The sequence below is a fragment of the Mesocricetus auratus genome, unplaced genomic scaffold (genome assembly GCF_017639785.1).
Source record: "Mesocricetus auratus isolate SY011 unplaced genomic scaffold, BCM_Maur_2.0 Super-Scaffold_100676, whole genome shotgun sequence".
NCBI classification, from domain to species: Eukaryota; Metazoa; Chordata; class Mammalia; order Rodentia; family Cricetidae; genus Mesocricetus; species Mesocricetus auratus.
In genome coordinates, this window is record NW_024429266.1 from 134,509,864 (window position 1) to 134,527,572 (window position 17,709).

General features: G+C 49.2%; 1 protein-coding gene across 1 annotated transcript in view; it reads right to left on the reverse strand.

The window, feature by feature from the left end:
* Nucleotides 1–14,737: 14,737 nt before the first annotated feature.
* Nucleotides 14,738–17,709, reverse strand: part of Dnah6 (dynein axonemal heavy chain 6) — a 186,264-nt gene continuing 183,292 nt past the window's right edge. The window contains exon 77 of the mRNA XM_005078273.4: nt 14,738–14,963. Within this exon, the coding sequence (XP_005078330.1) occupies nt 14,860–14,963 (104 nt within the window). The 3' untranslated portion in view covers nt 14,738–14,859. The remainder of the gene's footprint in view (nt 14,964–17,709) is intronic.

Genomic DNA, 17,709 nt, shown 5'->3' on the forward strand with positions numbered 1-17,709 from the left:
TGCAGAGGCAGACTGCTCTGCACCTGAGCATCTGGGTCTGAGGGCGGCAGAGGCTGACACACCTGCTCAGTCGGTGCTCTCGAGGCAAGATAAGAACTGCCGATGAGAGCCTGAGAGCCCCCGGAGGCTCTTCCTGCTGGTGTGTGGCTGAGCCTGTGCCTGGTAGAGCAGCATCCATGGCCGGAAGGGCTGACTGCTGGTGCTCAGAGGGTGAAGCAGGTGCTTTGTTCCTCAGAACAGAGCTGTAGGAGGGAGCCTGGAAGATAAGGCTCCTTCTCCCTTCTCTACCCCCACTCCCCCAATCTCATGGATCACAGGTTGACTTCAAACTCACCATCAAAGACTGGCTGAGAACTTTTGATCTGGTCTCAGTCTCCCCAGTACGGGCATTACAGCCGTGAGCCAGCCCCAGGGCTTTGTGTACCCCAGGCTAGCACCCTGCCAGCTGACCTACATCCACAGCCGCACAAACCTCTTTTTGAGACCATGTCTCGTGTAGTCTAAGCTGGCTTCAAACTTGCTATGGGGCTGAGGCTGGGCGGCCTTGAGATTGTCACTATGCTTGCCTGTGGTAACTATTTTTTTTAAAAAATATGAATACAGAGGTGAGTGAGATACAACTTTAGGGGGCGGGGAGAGATGGAGCCGCAGTTAAGAGCCCTTGTCTGTAACTCCAGGCCCAGAGGATCTGACCCTCTTCCGGCCTCTGTGGACACCTGTATTTACTCACTCACACGCACATTAGAAAGAAAAAAAAAAGATGCAGTCTAGGCACAAACAAGCAGAAAAGCTTGTGAAGTGTCTAAACGTAAGGGGGAGGCTGGGGGAAGATGGCGCCCAAGGGTTCATTGATGTTAGTGCGGGATCTCTTGGGCAGGTCTCCTGGAGTCAGGAAGGGTTGCTGAGCGCTGCCTTGTAGATTCAGCCTCAGCCAGTGCTCTTGAATGACCGCACAACGAATAGAGTGGGTTTGTTTAATTAATTAACTAATTAATTAATTTCTTTTGAGTTGGGACCTTGCTTTGTTGCCCAGGTGGGCCCTGATTTTCTGGGCTCCAGTGATCCCCCTGCCTCTGCTTCCTGAGCGGCCGGAAGGATGGATGTGTGTCACTTGGCTTGACTCAATAGTGTATTAATTTTGAAAAGACAATGAATTTCAAGCGCAGTCTATTTCATGGCGTGTTAATTATAAACTGGGAGCCAGTGGGATGGCCCAGTGGGTAGAGGTGTTGGGCACCAAACCTGACAACCTGGGTTCTGTCAGGGTGGAACGAGAGGCCTGCCTCTGGGAAGTTGTCCTCTGGCTTCCACATCTGCCTCCACCCTGACATGTGTTCCCCCCATCACACACAATACACACATAAATAAATAAATAAGTGTCATGGGCACTTGGGACTTGGGTCATGGGTTGACGCTATGAGACTTTTGAGAGAGGACCATGAGTCTTTGAAGGCCTCAGTTTCTCTGCCTGCAAAGAGCCATTGCTATTGAGTGATGTGTCCCTCATCCTACCCTCCCTGCTGTTCTTTGCGTGGGGATAGAACAGCTTTTGCTCCCTGGACTCGGGCTAGTTGGTCTTGTCTGGGTTGGCGGTGACGTCACTGTGTCTCCGTAGAGAGGAGCTCTCAGGTCCTCACTGCTCTGTCTGTCCCTGCAGCCACCCTCAAGCCCCTTATTTCCTCACAAGGCCTTTCTTCAGCTTCTACTCTCCGGATTTCCCAACATCCCCTGCCACCAGTTCTCCGTCCTTGTCTGACCGCTTTTCTGTCCTCTGATATCTCCGTGCCAGATGGCCCTGGACCAAGACTAGATCCCTTCCCTCCCACTGGCAACCAGTCCCTTGGACAACTCAGTCTTATGGCTTCAAATGACATCTAAATAGTAGCCATCTGCTGTTTTTATCTCTGGCCCTGACCTCTCCCAAACTCCAGATTATTATTTTTTAAAGATTTGTTTTTATTAGTTCTCATCCTCTGTCTCTTTCTGAGTGTGTGCGTGTGTGTACGTGTGTCTGTGTGTGCGTGTGTGTATGTGTGTGTGAGTATGTGTGCGTGCATGTATGTGTGCATGTGTGAATGAGTGTGTATGTGTGCGTGAGTGTGTGTGTGTGTGTGTGTGTGTGTGTGTGTCTGTGGAGGCCATAAGAGGGTATTCGACCTCTGCAGTCTTAGTCACAGGTGGTTTCGAGCTGCTCCACACATGTGCTGGAACTGAACTCAGGTCCCCTGGAGGAGCAGGAAGCTCTCCTCAGTGCCGAGCCTTTGTTCCAGTTCCACAGACTACAGACTGTTGCAGCACCTGTTACCTGGCCTCGCCACTGGGTCGTCTTTTTCACATCTCAGCTCCACAGGCCAACACCAGGCCTCAGACGTTCCCCCCAGTCGTGTTTTGCCCGTTTCCCACTTCTCTGTTGAAGGCAAGCTCATCCGTTTGTCATCAAACCCGGTTTTCCTCTTTCAGAATGGGCCCAGGGTCAGACCACGCCTCCTCAGCCTTGTGATTTGACTCAGATTATGGTGGTGGCCTAAGCCACCTGCTCGTGTGGCCCCTCATTCTTCAGGCAGAGTTCTCCGCAGCTGCCGGAGGAGTCTTTTTATTCTTTAAAACCTTTTTGTTTTATTATTTATTTGGTGCCTTTGGGTGTACTGCGGCCTAGGAGCGGAGGTCAGAGGACCTGGTTCTGTGGGAGCTGGTTCTGTGGAGAGAAACGTTTCGCTAGACTAGACAGCAGGCTGCTTTACCTTGTGAACCAGGGCTTCTCAAACCTAACGCTGCGGCCCTTTAACACAGTTCCTCATGTCTCTCTCTGAAGCCACCCATCAAAGGCCATGCTGCCTTAGGGACTTTGCACCGCTATTCCTGCCTCCTGACTTCCTCCAGGAAGAAGGAATGCTCTTCTCTGGGGACACCCACTTGGCCCCTCACCTCCTTCACAGGTGTTCTAGGCATGCGTTGTTTTTTTACAGGCCTCCTGCTTACAATCCAAACTCGGCTTCCAGCGCCCATATCAGGTGTCTCACAACTGTGACTCCAGCTCCAAGGGATCCGATGCCATCTCCAGGCTTCTTCAGACACCTGAAAGCGCGCGCACACGCGCGCGTGCACACACACACATACACACACACACACACACACACACGACTAAAAGTAAAAAGTAAATATTTTAAAAAAGCAATAGGCTTTGCACATTGTTTAAGGATGTGTTAGTTTTTCATCTCCTCCTTTCCGGAACAGTGGCCTGTTCAGTTTGCTCGGGACCCTGGTCTAGCACAGGACTGGTTGCTAACTTTTACAGATGTGGATGCCGAGGTGCACAGATGAAACGCTTGAAGAGGGAGGCTGAGCCCGAGGCAGAGTGCAGACTCCTTGTCTACCCTGGAAAGCCGGCTGCGTGGGTGGAACTGTAGTTTAAATGATTTAGAACAACGAGGCTGCAGGCTGAAGCCCCGTGGGATGGGTTTCCTGAAGCTTGAGAAGTTGAGGCCATGCACAAATGGGAAGATTTCCTGGGAGCTCAGATGTCAGTGAGACTTTTTGTTCTCGAGCCCCGGGTCTCTGTGCCCTCGTATCCGACCCGAGCTCAGGCAGCGCCTCTCACAGTACCTCTCTCGCCAATGAGTGTCCCTCACAGTCGTCTCCATCACTCTGCTCTCCTGTGAGTGTGTGTGACCTGGTCAGGGGCTGGTTCTGTGGAAGGCAGTGTCGTGAGCGGCAGCTTCAGCCAGCCAGACTCTTGCCTGTCCTGTGCTGGGAGATTTAGTTTTCCACTGTATGTATGTGTTTGTGTACATGTGGAGGCCAACATCTAACATCTTTATTAGTTTCATATATATGTATACTTATAATACATTTGACAGAATCTCACTAATTTGGCCACACCGGAGCCCCAGGGACCCCCTGTCTCACTTTCCCAGCACTGCTCTTACTCTCTGTGCCTCCTCAACTGGCTGTTTACGTAGGTGCTGGGGATCTGAGCTCAGGTCTTTATGTTTGTACGGTGAACAGTTTATTGACAGAGCCCTCCCACATCTCGTATCTGGAGACTCTGTCTAGCACTTTGGAACGTGGGAGTGCTGTCGCCCAGCACATCATGGTGCAAACACCGTTTATCACTACTTGAGGATTTTGTACCTCTGTTGATATGTTGGCTAAAGCTTATTTGTAACCTGCGGATCCGTATTCCTGGTCCTTGGGTGGCCATCCACAGATTATGCAAAACTGAAAGTTTTGAATTGCTGGTGTGTGCATTCCCCTCTGAGACTCAGCACGTTCTGGCCCCGCCTTGTCCCTCTGCACACATCTGTCCCTCCTGGGGTGTGCTTATTGTGCTGTGGCTTTTATTTATTATTTATTTTCATTTTTAAGTTTTTAATCAGCTTGATACAAGCTAGGGCCGTCTGGGGAGAGGGAACCTCCATTGAGACAATGCCTCCATCACATTGGCTTATAGGGAAGTCTGTGGGGCGTTTTCCTGGTCAATCATCGATGTGGGAGGGCCCATTCCACCGGGGGTGATGCTGTCACTGGACATAGTGTACTGGGTTGCATAGAAAGATAAAGTTGACTAAGCCATGGGGAGCAATCTCATAAGCATCGCTCCTCCATGGTCTCTGCTTCAACTCCTGCCTCCAAGCTCCCGCCTCGAGCGCCTGTGCTGACTCCCCCTTCATGATGGACTGTAAGCTACGAACTGAAACAAACGAAGCCTTTCCCCTCCTCAGCCTGGCTGATGTTTCACCACAGCAGCAGGCAAAGCAACCACGACTTATTATTTATTTATTTGGCAGAGTCTTCTGTACCCTAGGCTGCTCTCAAACTTGCTGTGCCGCCAAGGATGACCTTGAACTCCCAGTCCACCTGCCTTCACTCCCCAGATGCTGGGATTATAGGTGTGCTCCGCTAACCCTGGAGCTCAAAGTCAGGCAAAGCGCTCCACCAGCTGAGCGGTGTCCCTAGCCTCCAGTGGCCTGCTAAATCACCACACGCCTTTTCTGGGTAGGTGATTTGACTTTGTAGAATGGCTCCACGTGTGCCCGGGAAAGCTGCCTGTGCCCTGAGCAGAAGGGTGCTAGACACCTGGAGAGAAAGCACCAGCATTGAGCTTTGGCAGCACATTCTGAGCAGAGAGCCTTCCAGCAGAAGCACATTAATTAAGACTGTGCTTTGACTGATGCAGAATGGCATGATCAGAGACTGACAGGAACCCAACCCTCTACTTCCCCCGGAGAGCAGTGGTTCAGAATTTACTAATTCCATGTTTGTGCCAACATGCTATAAATAATGAGAACAGATTGTACATTCACACACACACACACACACACACACACACACACACACACACACACACACACACACACACACCAGGCAAGCATCTTACAGAAAAGGCTCCAGAATTCGATGCCTTTTGTGAAGGGCATGCACTTCTGTTCTTTCCTTTAACCCTGATTTTTTCCATCTCTGTGCTGTGGGATGTATAGTTCACCCTCTTGTATGAACTCAGAGCAGTCCTGGGTATGTCTTTGATAGCACCTTTTCACAAATGACACTTAATGTCTGCTGAGAGATGCTCCAAGGTAAAGAGCAAAACCTGGCCTTCCATGGCACACACCCTGGTCAGCCTCTGGGGCTGCTGGGGAAGTCTGGTTTGCTGCTGTTGAACCAGGAGGCTTTGTATGAGAGAAATACAGCAGACAGTCAATGTCCTACAGGCTCAGAAGCAAGCTTGAGATCAGGGCTTACTAATACCACGGTAACTGTAAGGTTCACTATAAAACTGTAGGGGTACACTGGAAGCTTTAACATGGTAGCTAAATAAATGATGTCCTACATCCAGATATCTTGATTGGCCTTCAAAGCTTTGCAAGTGACTCCAACACAGGCACAGCAAGAGCCTCTGCCTTTGGGAAGGCAAGATACAGGCCATCAAGTCTGCCCGGAACCTGGTTTTACATCTGAGTCTCAGCCTGTGCATCCTTGGCATCTTTCGGACTCTACTTCTCTTCCTGGCCAGCTCATCAGTGGGGCAGGCATGGGGCAAGCTTAGAGTTGTCCATTGCTGCTTTTTTTCCCCTTGAACTGATGTTTGAATGGAAAAGGATGCCGAAATGGAAGCGGGAAAACAGAATTCTGCTTTGGGATGGAGGTCTCCCTGGACTCAGAAGTCTAAGCCCTGCTTTTTTTTTATCCCATAATGCAGTTTGTGTCTTCCAGTTACATTTTCTTCTCAAGTTCCTGATCTATCTTACTCTCCCACAGCATACCTAACATCATCTATTTTATTTTGAGCAAAGTGAGTTGAATTCTTTCTTGTGGATCATTGGGAAAGACCTAGTATCTTACTTCTTTGACATCACCCACAAGGGTTTGGGGTGTCATCTTTGGTAATTCCAGGCAAGCATCCCAGAGAGCAGCAATATTTCTGCCCTCAGTGGCTGTCAGATGTTGCTCCAGGAGGGAACCTTCAAGATGTTGTTACTTCAAAAGCTCCTGGAGTATACCAAGCTCATGTTTCCACATCTCCCTCAGTTTACATATCTCAGGATAGTGGCTCGCTCGCAAAATCAAGGAAACCTTAAACAAGTCAAAACCAAAAAAGTTGGAGGAAGATCTGCAATTGACAGGCAGCGTAAGGCTTCTCTGGAGTGCCCTTGGGAGGTTAGCAAAGCTCGCCAACAGGTGATTAAGTCTGTCAGACTCTGAGAAGTTGGTCTGCCTATGACACAGGATCTGAGGCTGTAGTCCAAGTCTGCCTTCCCTGTCACTTCCCGTCACTCTCCTCTGCAGGCTTGTCTTCCCACTGCTCTGAAACCAGAGCACAATTCTCTGTGGTTTTGGGTAGGTTATAATCATGATGTTGTAGTTTTATTTTACAGTTATTTGTATGCATGAGTGCATTCTGTGGGTGAGGAGGCCAGAGGACATCTTGTGGTGGGAGTTTGTTCTCTCTGCTTCCACCACGTGGGTCCTGGGGACTGAACTCAGGTTACCAGGGTTGGCGGCTGGCACCTTCACCTGCTGAACCATTGTGCCAGGCCAGTGTTTTAGACCACAACTGGTAGATGCGCCTTTGGGTGTGCCATTCTCTCTGTCTGGGCTCTGACCATGTGCTACCAAGAGGACTGTTAGCTCAGCTCTAGTGTGTCATCTGAAGAGGAAAGGGAGGTTGACAACACTGGTCCAGAGATCTGTGGCCAGAAGAAGCTAACCAGTAGATCAATGAGGAGATGCTAGGAGAGGCTGGAAGGGCTTCTTCAGGGAGAGGAGGAAGGAGATGTTGGGAAATTAGCTTTAACTGTGAACTTGATACAGTCTAGTTCAGCGGTTCTCAACCTTCCTACTGCTGTGACCCTTTAACACAGTTCCTCATGTGATGACGCCCCCAAACACAAAGTTATTTTCTTCACTCCTTCATAGCTATAATTTTGTTACTTGCTATGAATCGTAATGTAAACATCTGTGCTTTTCAATGGGCTTAGGCAACTCCTGTGAGAGGATCATTTGACCCCAAAGGGGTCGCAACCCACATATTAGGAACCATTGGTCTAGAGTCATCTAAAAGGAAAGGCTCAACTGAAGAATTGCCTAGATCAGATTGGCCTTATGGACTTGTCTATGGGAGATCGTCTTGATTTTATTAATTGATGCTGGAGGACTCAGCCCACTGTGGGCAGCGCCATCCCTAGCCAGGTGGATCTGGCTGTATTAGAACATGAGTGAGCCAGGGAGTAGTCCAGTGGGCAGTGTTCCTCCATGGTTTCTCCTTCAGGTTCTTGTCCCGAGTTTTCTCCTGGATTGTTTCAAGAGAGGACTATAACATGGAAATGTAAGATGAAAGAAGTCGTTTTCCCACCAAAACTGCTTTTGGTCAGAGTAACAATGACAGAAAGTAAAATGGACAGTAAAAAAGAACCTGTCCCTAATCTCGTGGTTAAAGGTGCCGACAGGAACTATTAGAAAAACCAAGGGGATGAGGGGTGCTATGGTCTCAGCATTCACCTCCAAAATCCAGGTGCTGTACTGTGGGGCTTTTAAGAGGTGCTCAGGCCATGATGTCTCCTCCCTTAGGGATGGAATTAATGTCCTAGAAAAGGGCTAATACAGGCTTGGGAATGTAACTCAGTCCGTAGAGTGCTTGCTTAACATACATGAAGCCCCGGGTTCCATCCCTAGTGCCACACACACTGGCTCATGTGTATAACCCAGCATTTAAGAAGCAGAAGTGAGCCGGGCATTGGTGGCACACGCCTTTAATCCCAGCACTCGGGAGGCAGTGGCAGGCGGATCTCTGTGAGTTCGAGGCCAGCCTGGTCTACAGAGCGAGTTCCAGGACAGCTTCCAAAACAATACAGAGAAACCCTGCCTCGAAAAACCAAAAATAAATAAATAAATAAAAAGCAGCAGAAGTGGAGGATGAGAAACTCAAGGCTATCCTCATCTACGCAGCAAGCTCGAGGCCAGCCTGATCTGTGTAAGATTATCACAAAAGAGGCAGGGAGGGGGCCCACACAGCACCGGGCACAATGGCTCTTCTGCTTTCTGTCACATGAGGATGTAGCAAGAAGACCACAAAGGCTCACTCGATTTTGGACTCTATTTCAATTCTCTTTGAATTAACCAATCTACGTCACTTTCTGTGGGTGCACACCAGCCTAAGCCAAAGGCCTTTGCCCACAGGTGGGGAGACTGAACAATGCCAGCGCCTCCCTGACTCGCCTGGGAAGATGGGCTGGGGGCTGTAGAGAGTCCTTTGCTGGTTTGAGACTGTGATTGTGTTGGCTCTAGGGAGTTGAAAATGTCTTGCTGGAGACTTCAACCAGTGTCCAGGTGGCCCAAATTGTACTTTTCAGCACAGGAGAGAATGGTTCAGCAAATGAAGCTTGTCCTGTGCAGGTATCTGAGATGAGATGGAAAAGGAGCTGGGAGAGATTACACATCAGCAAACACCTGGGAAGTGCCAGAGGATCTCTAATGTTGTCAGAAGCTTGGTAGAGTGTGGTGAGCCCCAATTCCAGCTGATGCCAGAATTCTCTGTCCCCTCCCAGGTCCCCAGTACCAGGGAGAAGGCCAGACTGAGCACAAGTCCTTGAATTTGGCTGTCTCCACCGATGTTCCTTGCTCCTGTCATGTGGGTCTCCAGTGTGTTTGGGAAACATGGCACACACTCTCCCCCTCAAGGAGAATCATACCACACTGTGTATCAGAGTTGAGGGTCTAGGGCTGGGAGGTGGCTCAGTAGGTAAAGGGTCAGCTGTGCCAGTCTGAGAAGTCGAGTTCAGATCCCCAATATCCACATCAAAAGCTGAATGAGGGCTGGAGAGATGGCTCAGCGGTTAAGAGCACTGACTGTTCTTCCAAAGGTCCTGAGTTCAATTCCCGACAACCACATGGTGGCTCACAACCACCTTGAATGAGCTCTGACGCCCTCTGCTGGCATGCAGGCAAAAGATTGTATACATACATAATAAATAAATAAATAATAAATAAATAAAATATTAAAAAAAAGCTGATGAGTGTGGTGGCACGCTTGTAACGTCAGCTCTGGGTGTTGGCGCAGCCTAGCTGAAACAGTGATCTCTGGGATCGGTGAGCGGCCCTGCCTCAAGAAATGAGGTAGAATTTGATACTTAACCTTTGACTCATATGAACACACACACACACACACACACACACACTTAAAAAAAGAAGGAAGAAGAAAAATCTCAAGTTAACATAAACCATAAGGGGCTGGAGGTTCAGTGCTCGGGGATGGCTGGTGCCCTTGCAGAGGACGGAAGTCCAGTTCCCAGCACCCACAGCAGATGGCTCACAATTGCCTGTCACTACTGCTCTGGGGACTCGGACTCCTCTCTGTGTGTGAGTACACACACACAGCACCGACTGCAGTGTGGGTCTGTGTGTCTCCAGCTGTCCCTCTGCCCCACCTCACTGCCAGCTCTAGGTCTCCGAAAGTCTTGGTCACAGAAGACATGCACGATATGTCTGCCCCTTTTAGGGCAGTTCCTCGGCTATTGTCTAATACAGGGGCTAGGTTGGGCAGGACTGCCTTTTTTCCTCTTAGACTCCATCCAAGGATCTGTGTTTTCTCTTTTAGTAGAAGTGTCCTTTGCATAGCAAATACAGAGGTGAGGCTATTGCCAGCCATGAGCCCCCCCAAAGTAAAAAAGTTAAATAAAAAGAAGTAAATGGGGTGGGGTGAACACTGAGAGCTTAGCTTAGTGGGAGGGCATTAGCATTGGAAAATAGAAAGAAATGAGAGAGTGGGTGTAAATGGTTGCCTTGTCAGGGAACTCAACAGGAACCTAGGATCTTTGAACCAGACCCTCCTGCGGCAGGAGTGGGAGGGGTTGAGATCCCACATACCAGAGGATCTTACCAAACCCTGGAACTGTGGGCCACCTTGGCTTTGTCCTCTTTAGTCAGGACAGCTCCCAGGTGAGAAGCCCTTGCCCTCTGAAGAGTTGAAGAGCAAAGACTTGGACACCTGGGTGTCCTGGGTACGAAGGCTTGAAGTCACACGGAGCACTAAACATAAAAAAGGCAGGCTTAGATGTCACCAAATAAGGGGCTGCCGCTAACGAGATGTCTTCAAGAATAGGCATGAGTGACTTAGCTCCAGGAGCTCAGCAGCTTCAGAGGACTGGGCACAGAGGCAGTGCCAGCTGTTGGGGAGGAGAAGGGAGCAAGGCTGACTTAGGTGACTCTTGACAGCTCTGCTTTTGAGGTGTGGAGTTGTCTCCCCTCTGAGGACACAAGGATGCTGCCGTAGAGAGATGGGCTCCAACAGATGTCACTGACGCTGTCTTGGTGCGTGTTAGAGTTGGGAAAATGTGCGAGCACCAGAGGTGGAGACGGAATGGTGGGACTCAGGACAGACACTGCAGGCTGACGTCAGCATCTTCCCGGAAGGCGAGATGCCTCAGACAGAAGGGAGGGGCACACGATAGACTTTCAGAAAGCCTAGCCCAGGGTTTGCTAGATGCCCCTCACACTGGGAGAGAGGGGAGGCCCCTCACGGGGTAGCTGTCTCCAGGTGCCTGTCTGCAAGCCTGGGCAAAAGCTCATGTTTACACCTGTTGGAATAAACATGAATGTGTACATGGCCCATCAAAAGCTGCATGAGGTGACTGAATGAGGTGACAAGGAACTCGATTTTTCAGCCCCTTTTCCATGGAAGTTCTGCGACAATTTTGTAACTATTCAGAGCTGGACGCTTTGTAGAGAGGAGTGTGCTTACCAGAACCGGTGATCAAAGAGAGAGCATCTTAGAGCAGCTGGGCTGTGGGTCAGTGGGGCACAGAAGAGTTAATCTGTAGGGCAGGAAGTCTCTGGAAGAATTACAGCAGAGAGGCTGGAGTTCAGGGTCCCTTAAACTTCCCCCAAGTTTCTCTGGTGTGTTTTTGGCTGTCTGCGTGTTATGCATGTTGGGTGAACTGGAGAGACACTGGTCTGCCTTCACAGAGTGCACAGTCTGGTGAGGAAGCCGGATTCCAAGCTGGTAACTTCCAAAGGAAGCACAGGTATTTGTGGTGTGTGTGTGTGTGTGTGTGTGTGTGTGTGTGTGTGTGTGTGTGTGTGGTGTATGCATGTTGGAAGGTACAAGCTATGGTCTGGGTTTAGGAAGAGCCTCCCCAAGGAAGCATTCTTCAAGCAGAAAGCAGACAGAGTGGAGTCTGATGAACAGATCTGTGGTGTCTGAACCGGTAGATGCAGAAATCCAGTGTCACGTACGTGCTTCAAAAACATCAGGTCAATGATGTGGGAGTCAGGGATCTGGGGCATAGGGGACCGAGTGAAAGTCTGTCCTGGAGGGAATGATCGTATGAATGATAGTGAGATGAAGCAATTCTGGCTGGAGCCTTAGAAGAAAACATTTAGTGGCATGAGATGGTTCAGAGACATAAACAAGGGAGGAACAGAATTTCATGCCCACGGCCATAGGGAGTTATTGAAAGGACCGAAGGGGCCTCTGCTGTCCTGTGTGACTTGCATTTTTGAAGATTGTTTGTCTTTATGTGTATGCGCCTGGCTGATGTACACCTACCATGTGTGTTCAGGTGCCCATGGAAGACGGGAGATGGCATTGGCTCCCCATGGGCCTGGGTTTTATAAAAGGTTGCGATCTGCCAGCATAGGCACTGGGCTTGAACCTAGGTCCTCTATAGTAGCGGCAAGTGCTTTTGGTCACCAAGCCCAGCCCCAAATTTCAGTTTTAAGTGCATAAAAGCTGGCAGCCTGGAGATACCCAGGTAAAAGGGCTAGCGACTGTCCAAGTCCCATGGCTCCTCTTTAGTCTTCCTCCACTGATGGGATATCAGGTGGCGATGGGTTTAGGAATTTTAGTCCTCAGCTGAGCTGAAAGGACCAGGTGTGCCTGAGGTCATGAGCCCATGACCTTGTCCTGTCTTGGCTTGGCATGCCTGTACGGTGTTCACAGAAGCCCAGACTAGGGTAGGTGAGAAGGCAGAGACCCAGGGAGGACTCTGCCTGGCCTGGCTGTGCTCAGAGGGCTACATTTGTATCCAAGATTGCCAGAGGCTGCTGATGGGGTAACTGAATTGGGCTTTCCCCTGTCAAGGTTTTCAGCACTCACTAAAGCTCGGGACAGCTGACCTCCTAATGTTCTGTTATTTGGTTTCTGGTTGAAATGGCCCAAAGCATCCAGTATATTAACACACATTTCCATCTTTGAAGAAGGGAGATAAAAAGTCACCTCATGGACACTGGGGTGGGGGAAACTGCTGTGACCCCCCCACTGTGCACTGAGCCTTTGTCTCTTAATGGTTACAGTTCCAGGCTCCTGTCACAGGCCCATCCCTTTGGCCTCAGCTGCAGCTTCCTTGCCATGGAAATTCTCACCCCAGCCAGTTGGTGGCCATCGAGGCTTGCCTGTCCCTCTGAACTCCTGTGTTCTGGGTGCTAATGCTAGCTTTCAGAACAGGCACCCCTCTTATGGTAAGTAGAGGGCCCTGGTGGCCTTCAAGCCTTTACTCTCCTGGGCTTTAAAAATAGCCATCCCTGTACTTTGCAGTCTGGTTTGACATTGACAGACCCAATTGAGAAGGAGAATTTTTGTTTCTTTTGAGACAGGGCCTTGCTATGTAACTCAGGCTGGTCTTCAACTTGGGATCCTCCCTGCTCATCCTCTGTGTGTTGCAATTGTGGGTGTGCCTTATCGTGTCTGTCAGGGTCAGAGACCTGCATCTCTTTACAACAATAGAAACCCTAACTAAGGCACTGGGGGATGGCCTGGATTTGTCTGTTCAAAAAGTGGGCTTACACTATCCACTCCTGCGTTACTTAGTATTTTTGAGGTGAAATAAGTGTAGAATTAACTGCCTTGGCTGTGCTCAAAATGGGAATTTTAATCCCTGTCTGGCTGTCTTTCCCTAGTCACAGGTTCCAGATCAGCATGTTACCTGTTGGTCCCCTTTCTGTTCTCTTGGGCCTTGGAGTAGTTTACAAAACTGCAGAATGGTTGACCATTGGACTAAGTAGTACTACTAATTTGTCATCTGGCTTAGGGTCCCTTGATTGCGTGGATTTTAAGCTCTGGCTTTCCCTCCTTCCCTGGTGTGTGTGTGTGTGTGTGTGTGTGTGTGTGTGTGTGTGTGTGTGTGTGTGTGGTGCATGTAGTTGGCCCTGGATTTCCTCTGTCACTCTCAACTTTACTTTTTGGGGCAGGGTCTTTCAGTGTCCCTGCGGCTCATCCATTCGTCAAGGCTGGATGGCCAATGAACACGAGGGATCCTGTTGTCTCTGCTTCCCCACTCACGCATTGCGGTCGTAGTTTCTCACAGCACAGCTTTTATGTGGATGGTAGAGAGCAAACTCAAGTCCTTCTGTTCGCACAGCGAGCCATCTTCTCAGTCCCTCTGGAGACTTTTGTGGACTCCTTCCCAGTCAGTTTCTGGGCTCAGATGCACCCATTTGGGAGGTGGCCAATTTTGACACTGGTTTATCCTTAAGTGGAAGGTTTAGAAGGATGGACTTGGCTCAATAGGTAGAGTGATTGCCACAGAAGCCTGATAGCCTGAGCCAGAGTCTCGAGAACCCAGATTAAAAATCAGACATAGTAGCATGTCTGAAATCCCAATCCTCTCCTTCCAGGACATTGGAGGCAGAGGCAGGAAAATTGCGAGAAGCTCATGGGCCAGCAATGCTGGTATATGCAGCAGTGAATGAGAGAGACCCTGTTTCAATGCCGACAGTGAGGACTGCACTCTGATCTTCACATATGCAGTGTGGTGGCATGCATGTGCCTACATTTACACACTCATACATGAACACATACATATACATGCACTTAATGATGCTTTTCCCCCACTTTTTTTTGCACAGTTGTTAAGGGTGAACTTTGTGTCACAATGTCAAAATGTCAAAAGGTTGGACACACTTGACGGTTGTTGGACCAGTGTTGTACATGTAGCATTTTTGGAAGGCGGCTTTGCTCACCACTGTACCACAATGCCCGCTGTGTTGCATTTTTGATAGCCTTAACTAGGTCTAGAAACAGAAGTGTCTGGGTCCATGTGGCTAGCATGGACTGTAGGCCTGTCATACAAGTGTGACAAGGAAGGGAGCTTGTGGAAATCAGGGGCAAACCCCTCGTTCTTTCCAGGACTCTGAGCAACACACTTAAGAGGAGCAGCCTGGATTTCACACGGAGCTGGGGATTGAGTTGAATACCCGGTGTGCGAACTTGTCACCTCCCTGTCACAGCTGGGATTGCCAAGAGAAATAACTCGAAACTTCTTTATTTTAGGCCATGGGAGAAATAACAGCTGTAGCAGGTATACTTAAGTCAGGTTGAAGTCACTTTTTCCTCATCAGGGAGGATCTCTGGATCAGCATGGTCCCTGTTCACTCATTCAGCTGGCAGAGCAACGCAGATCCCTTGGCGATCCAGTAATCACTGGGCCGCTTGGAGGGTAAGAGGACAGTCACCACGAAGTTGGTTGAATGACCTAATAAAGGATACAATGGGGGTTGGTGGGTGGGGGCAAGGGCAGAGGTGGGGCGGGGTGGGGTGGGAGAGAAGAGCTGTCATTTGAAGCATAACCTCTGGATTCACAGAGATAAGATACCGAGTCAAGATACTCTAGTTCCAGATCTGACTGAACCTGAAGATGTTGGGTGCAGTCCTCCGAAGGTCCCAGTTTCATGCTACACAGAATGAGATTTTAGAAACATGGTGCTTTTGGGCCTCTTTGGCTTAGACCTTATAACTTGATGAGCCTGTTTCAGGTTCTCTGTAGTCTGAATCTAGCAGCGTGAGGCTGGGATTAAGACCTGACATTTCAGTGCGATTTAGGGGTATCTAATGGTAGGAGGGCACCCATCCATGTGGCTGGTCATCCATCCATCCATCCATCCATCCATCCATCCATCCATCCATCCATCCACCCACCCACCCACCCACCTGCCTGTCCTTTATTCCATCCTGCACTGGAAGGGTCTTGGGATCCTGAAATGAGTCAGCCTAGTGCTGGGCATTCTGACTTTAGTGTCCAGTCATTCAATAGAAAAAGTCACTCTTAGTACTCTTTCCACTATGTGGCTGTCTGAGGGGGTACTGAGAAGATGCTGTTGTGCTCAGAGGGCAACTGCTCGTTTTGGCGCTGCTTTCTCAGACACCATCTATGCAAGGATATCTGGGAAGTGTTGTACCCAGCAGAGGGTGCCTTGTTTTTGTGTCCCATTGAATACTAGGCTTTCCAGTGCGACAGCCATGGCAGCCAATCTAGATAGTATTCCAATGTATTTACTGGTTTCATGCAGTTCAGAAATTTGTCCAAGGCCCTAAGCACCCCACTGTAAGCTCACGTTTCTCTTCTCCATGCTTCTCAGGGTGACACTGTACTTCCTCATAGGCAGTCAGTGCCTGGAGGCACATAAGGCCTTCCCTAGGTCTGGAGAAGGACTTGGGATAAACAAACCCTTACAGCTACTGTCTGTTTAAGCAGAATCAGTTCTCTGGTGACCAGACATGCATTTAGCTGCCTTCCCAAAGCCATTCTCCCTAAATCTCACCACTGTTTCCTAAGGGGTTCACTGTACAGTACACTCTGCGATGACTCAGAGTTAGACAATAACCATCTCCAAGGGTAGATGATTGGGATAGACATGTGTGTCACATATATGCTTGGACTGGAATCCTGGAGGTCTTGTGCTCCTGACAAGACAGGATGGCTACAGCAAGCACACAGGCGCTGCACTGTGGACTGTGGTTGAAGACAGCAAAGGTGGGCTGCTTATTCAGAGGGAAGCAGGATATAGGAGGGCTGGAGAAACCGCTCCATGCTTAAGGGCATATATACACCAATGTTAGTCAGCCTATAACCACCTGTAACTCCAGCTCTAAGAGATCTGATGCCCTCTTCTGGCCCCTGTGAGTATGTGCACTACGGTGTACAAACCATTTTCCACTCCACCACCACAAATACACATAGGTGGATATCTATGAACTGGAGCCCTACCCTGCCCCGCCCCGCCCCGCCCCGCCCTGCGAGTGCGCTGATTGGTTAACTATCACGGTTCATGTTTGATCCTATTCGTTTTTTCCTCTTTGCGGATAGATGGAAACATAAACGCCCCCTTTGTGTCTATCTCATCCTACACGCTTCCACACGTCTCCTAGATTATTTTGAAGCAAATACGACATTTCCGGCTGCACTTATTTTAGTACGTGTCTTCCAGTAGGAAGCATGCTTATCCCTGATTGGCTTTCTAGGGGATGAGCAGACGCTGGCAATTATTACAACCCTTTCATTAGGAGTTAAGCATTCTAAAATTTGGTGGTTAAGTCTCAAGTAACCATCAATGATTTAACTTAAAGTTTTAATTTTTATGTACACGTGTATGTATCTGCATGTGAGTAGGTGCCTATCGGCCTGGAAGGGCATCAAAGGCCCTGGAGCAACAGGTATAGGTAGTCGGGAGTCACCTGGTGTGGCTTCCAGGAACTGAACTCCAGTCCTCTTCAGGGGCAGCGTTGCCCTTCAGTCCTGAGCCGTCTCTCTAGCGCTAATTTAAGTTTTTGTATGTAATATTAAGTAAGAATCTGAATCTAGTAGAACCACTTTCTCCAGCACCATTTATGAACTATTTTTTTTTTCTATTCCTGACCAGCTTTCAATGGTGTTGCTATCGTTTCGGCTTCCTACAAACCCACAGTTGCTCTGGCTCTCCATTCCCATCTGATCGGTTTGTTCAGCCCTGTGGTGATGGGGCACTGTTGGAGCTACCGTGGCTGGGTTTGTTAGAAACAGACCCTCTGCTTTATTTTATTCAAAGGAAGTGAGGCTAGTCTTTGTTTTCATTTCACACAAGCATCAGAAGAGTTAGTTGTCTAACAATTATATGAGACTTTTTTTAAATTCAGAGATTAGGCCAGGCATTGGTGGCGCACACCTTTAATCCCAGCACTTGGGAGGCAGAGGCAGGCAGATCTCTGTGAGTTCAAGGCCAGCCTGCTCTACAGATCAGTTTCAGGACCGCCTCCAAAACAATACAAAAAACCCTGTCTCGAAAAACCAAGAAAAAAAATTCAGAGATTAATTTGCGAGGGAATTGGGATCCTGAGAACATCCATCCAATCTTCCCACTTATGGACATGACTCAGTTCCTCCACTTATTCTGGTCCCACTGTGTGGCCCTTAGGAGCCAAGAGCTACCTTGTTCTCCTTGTTGGGTTTGCTCCTAATCAGACCA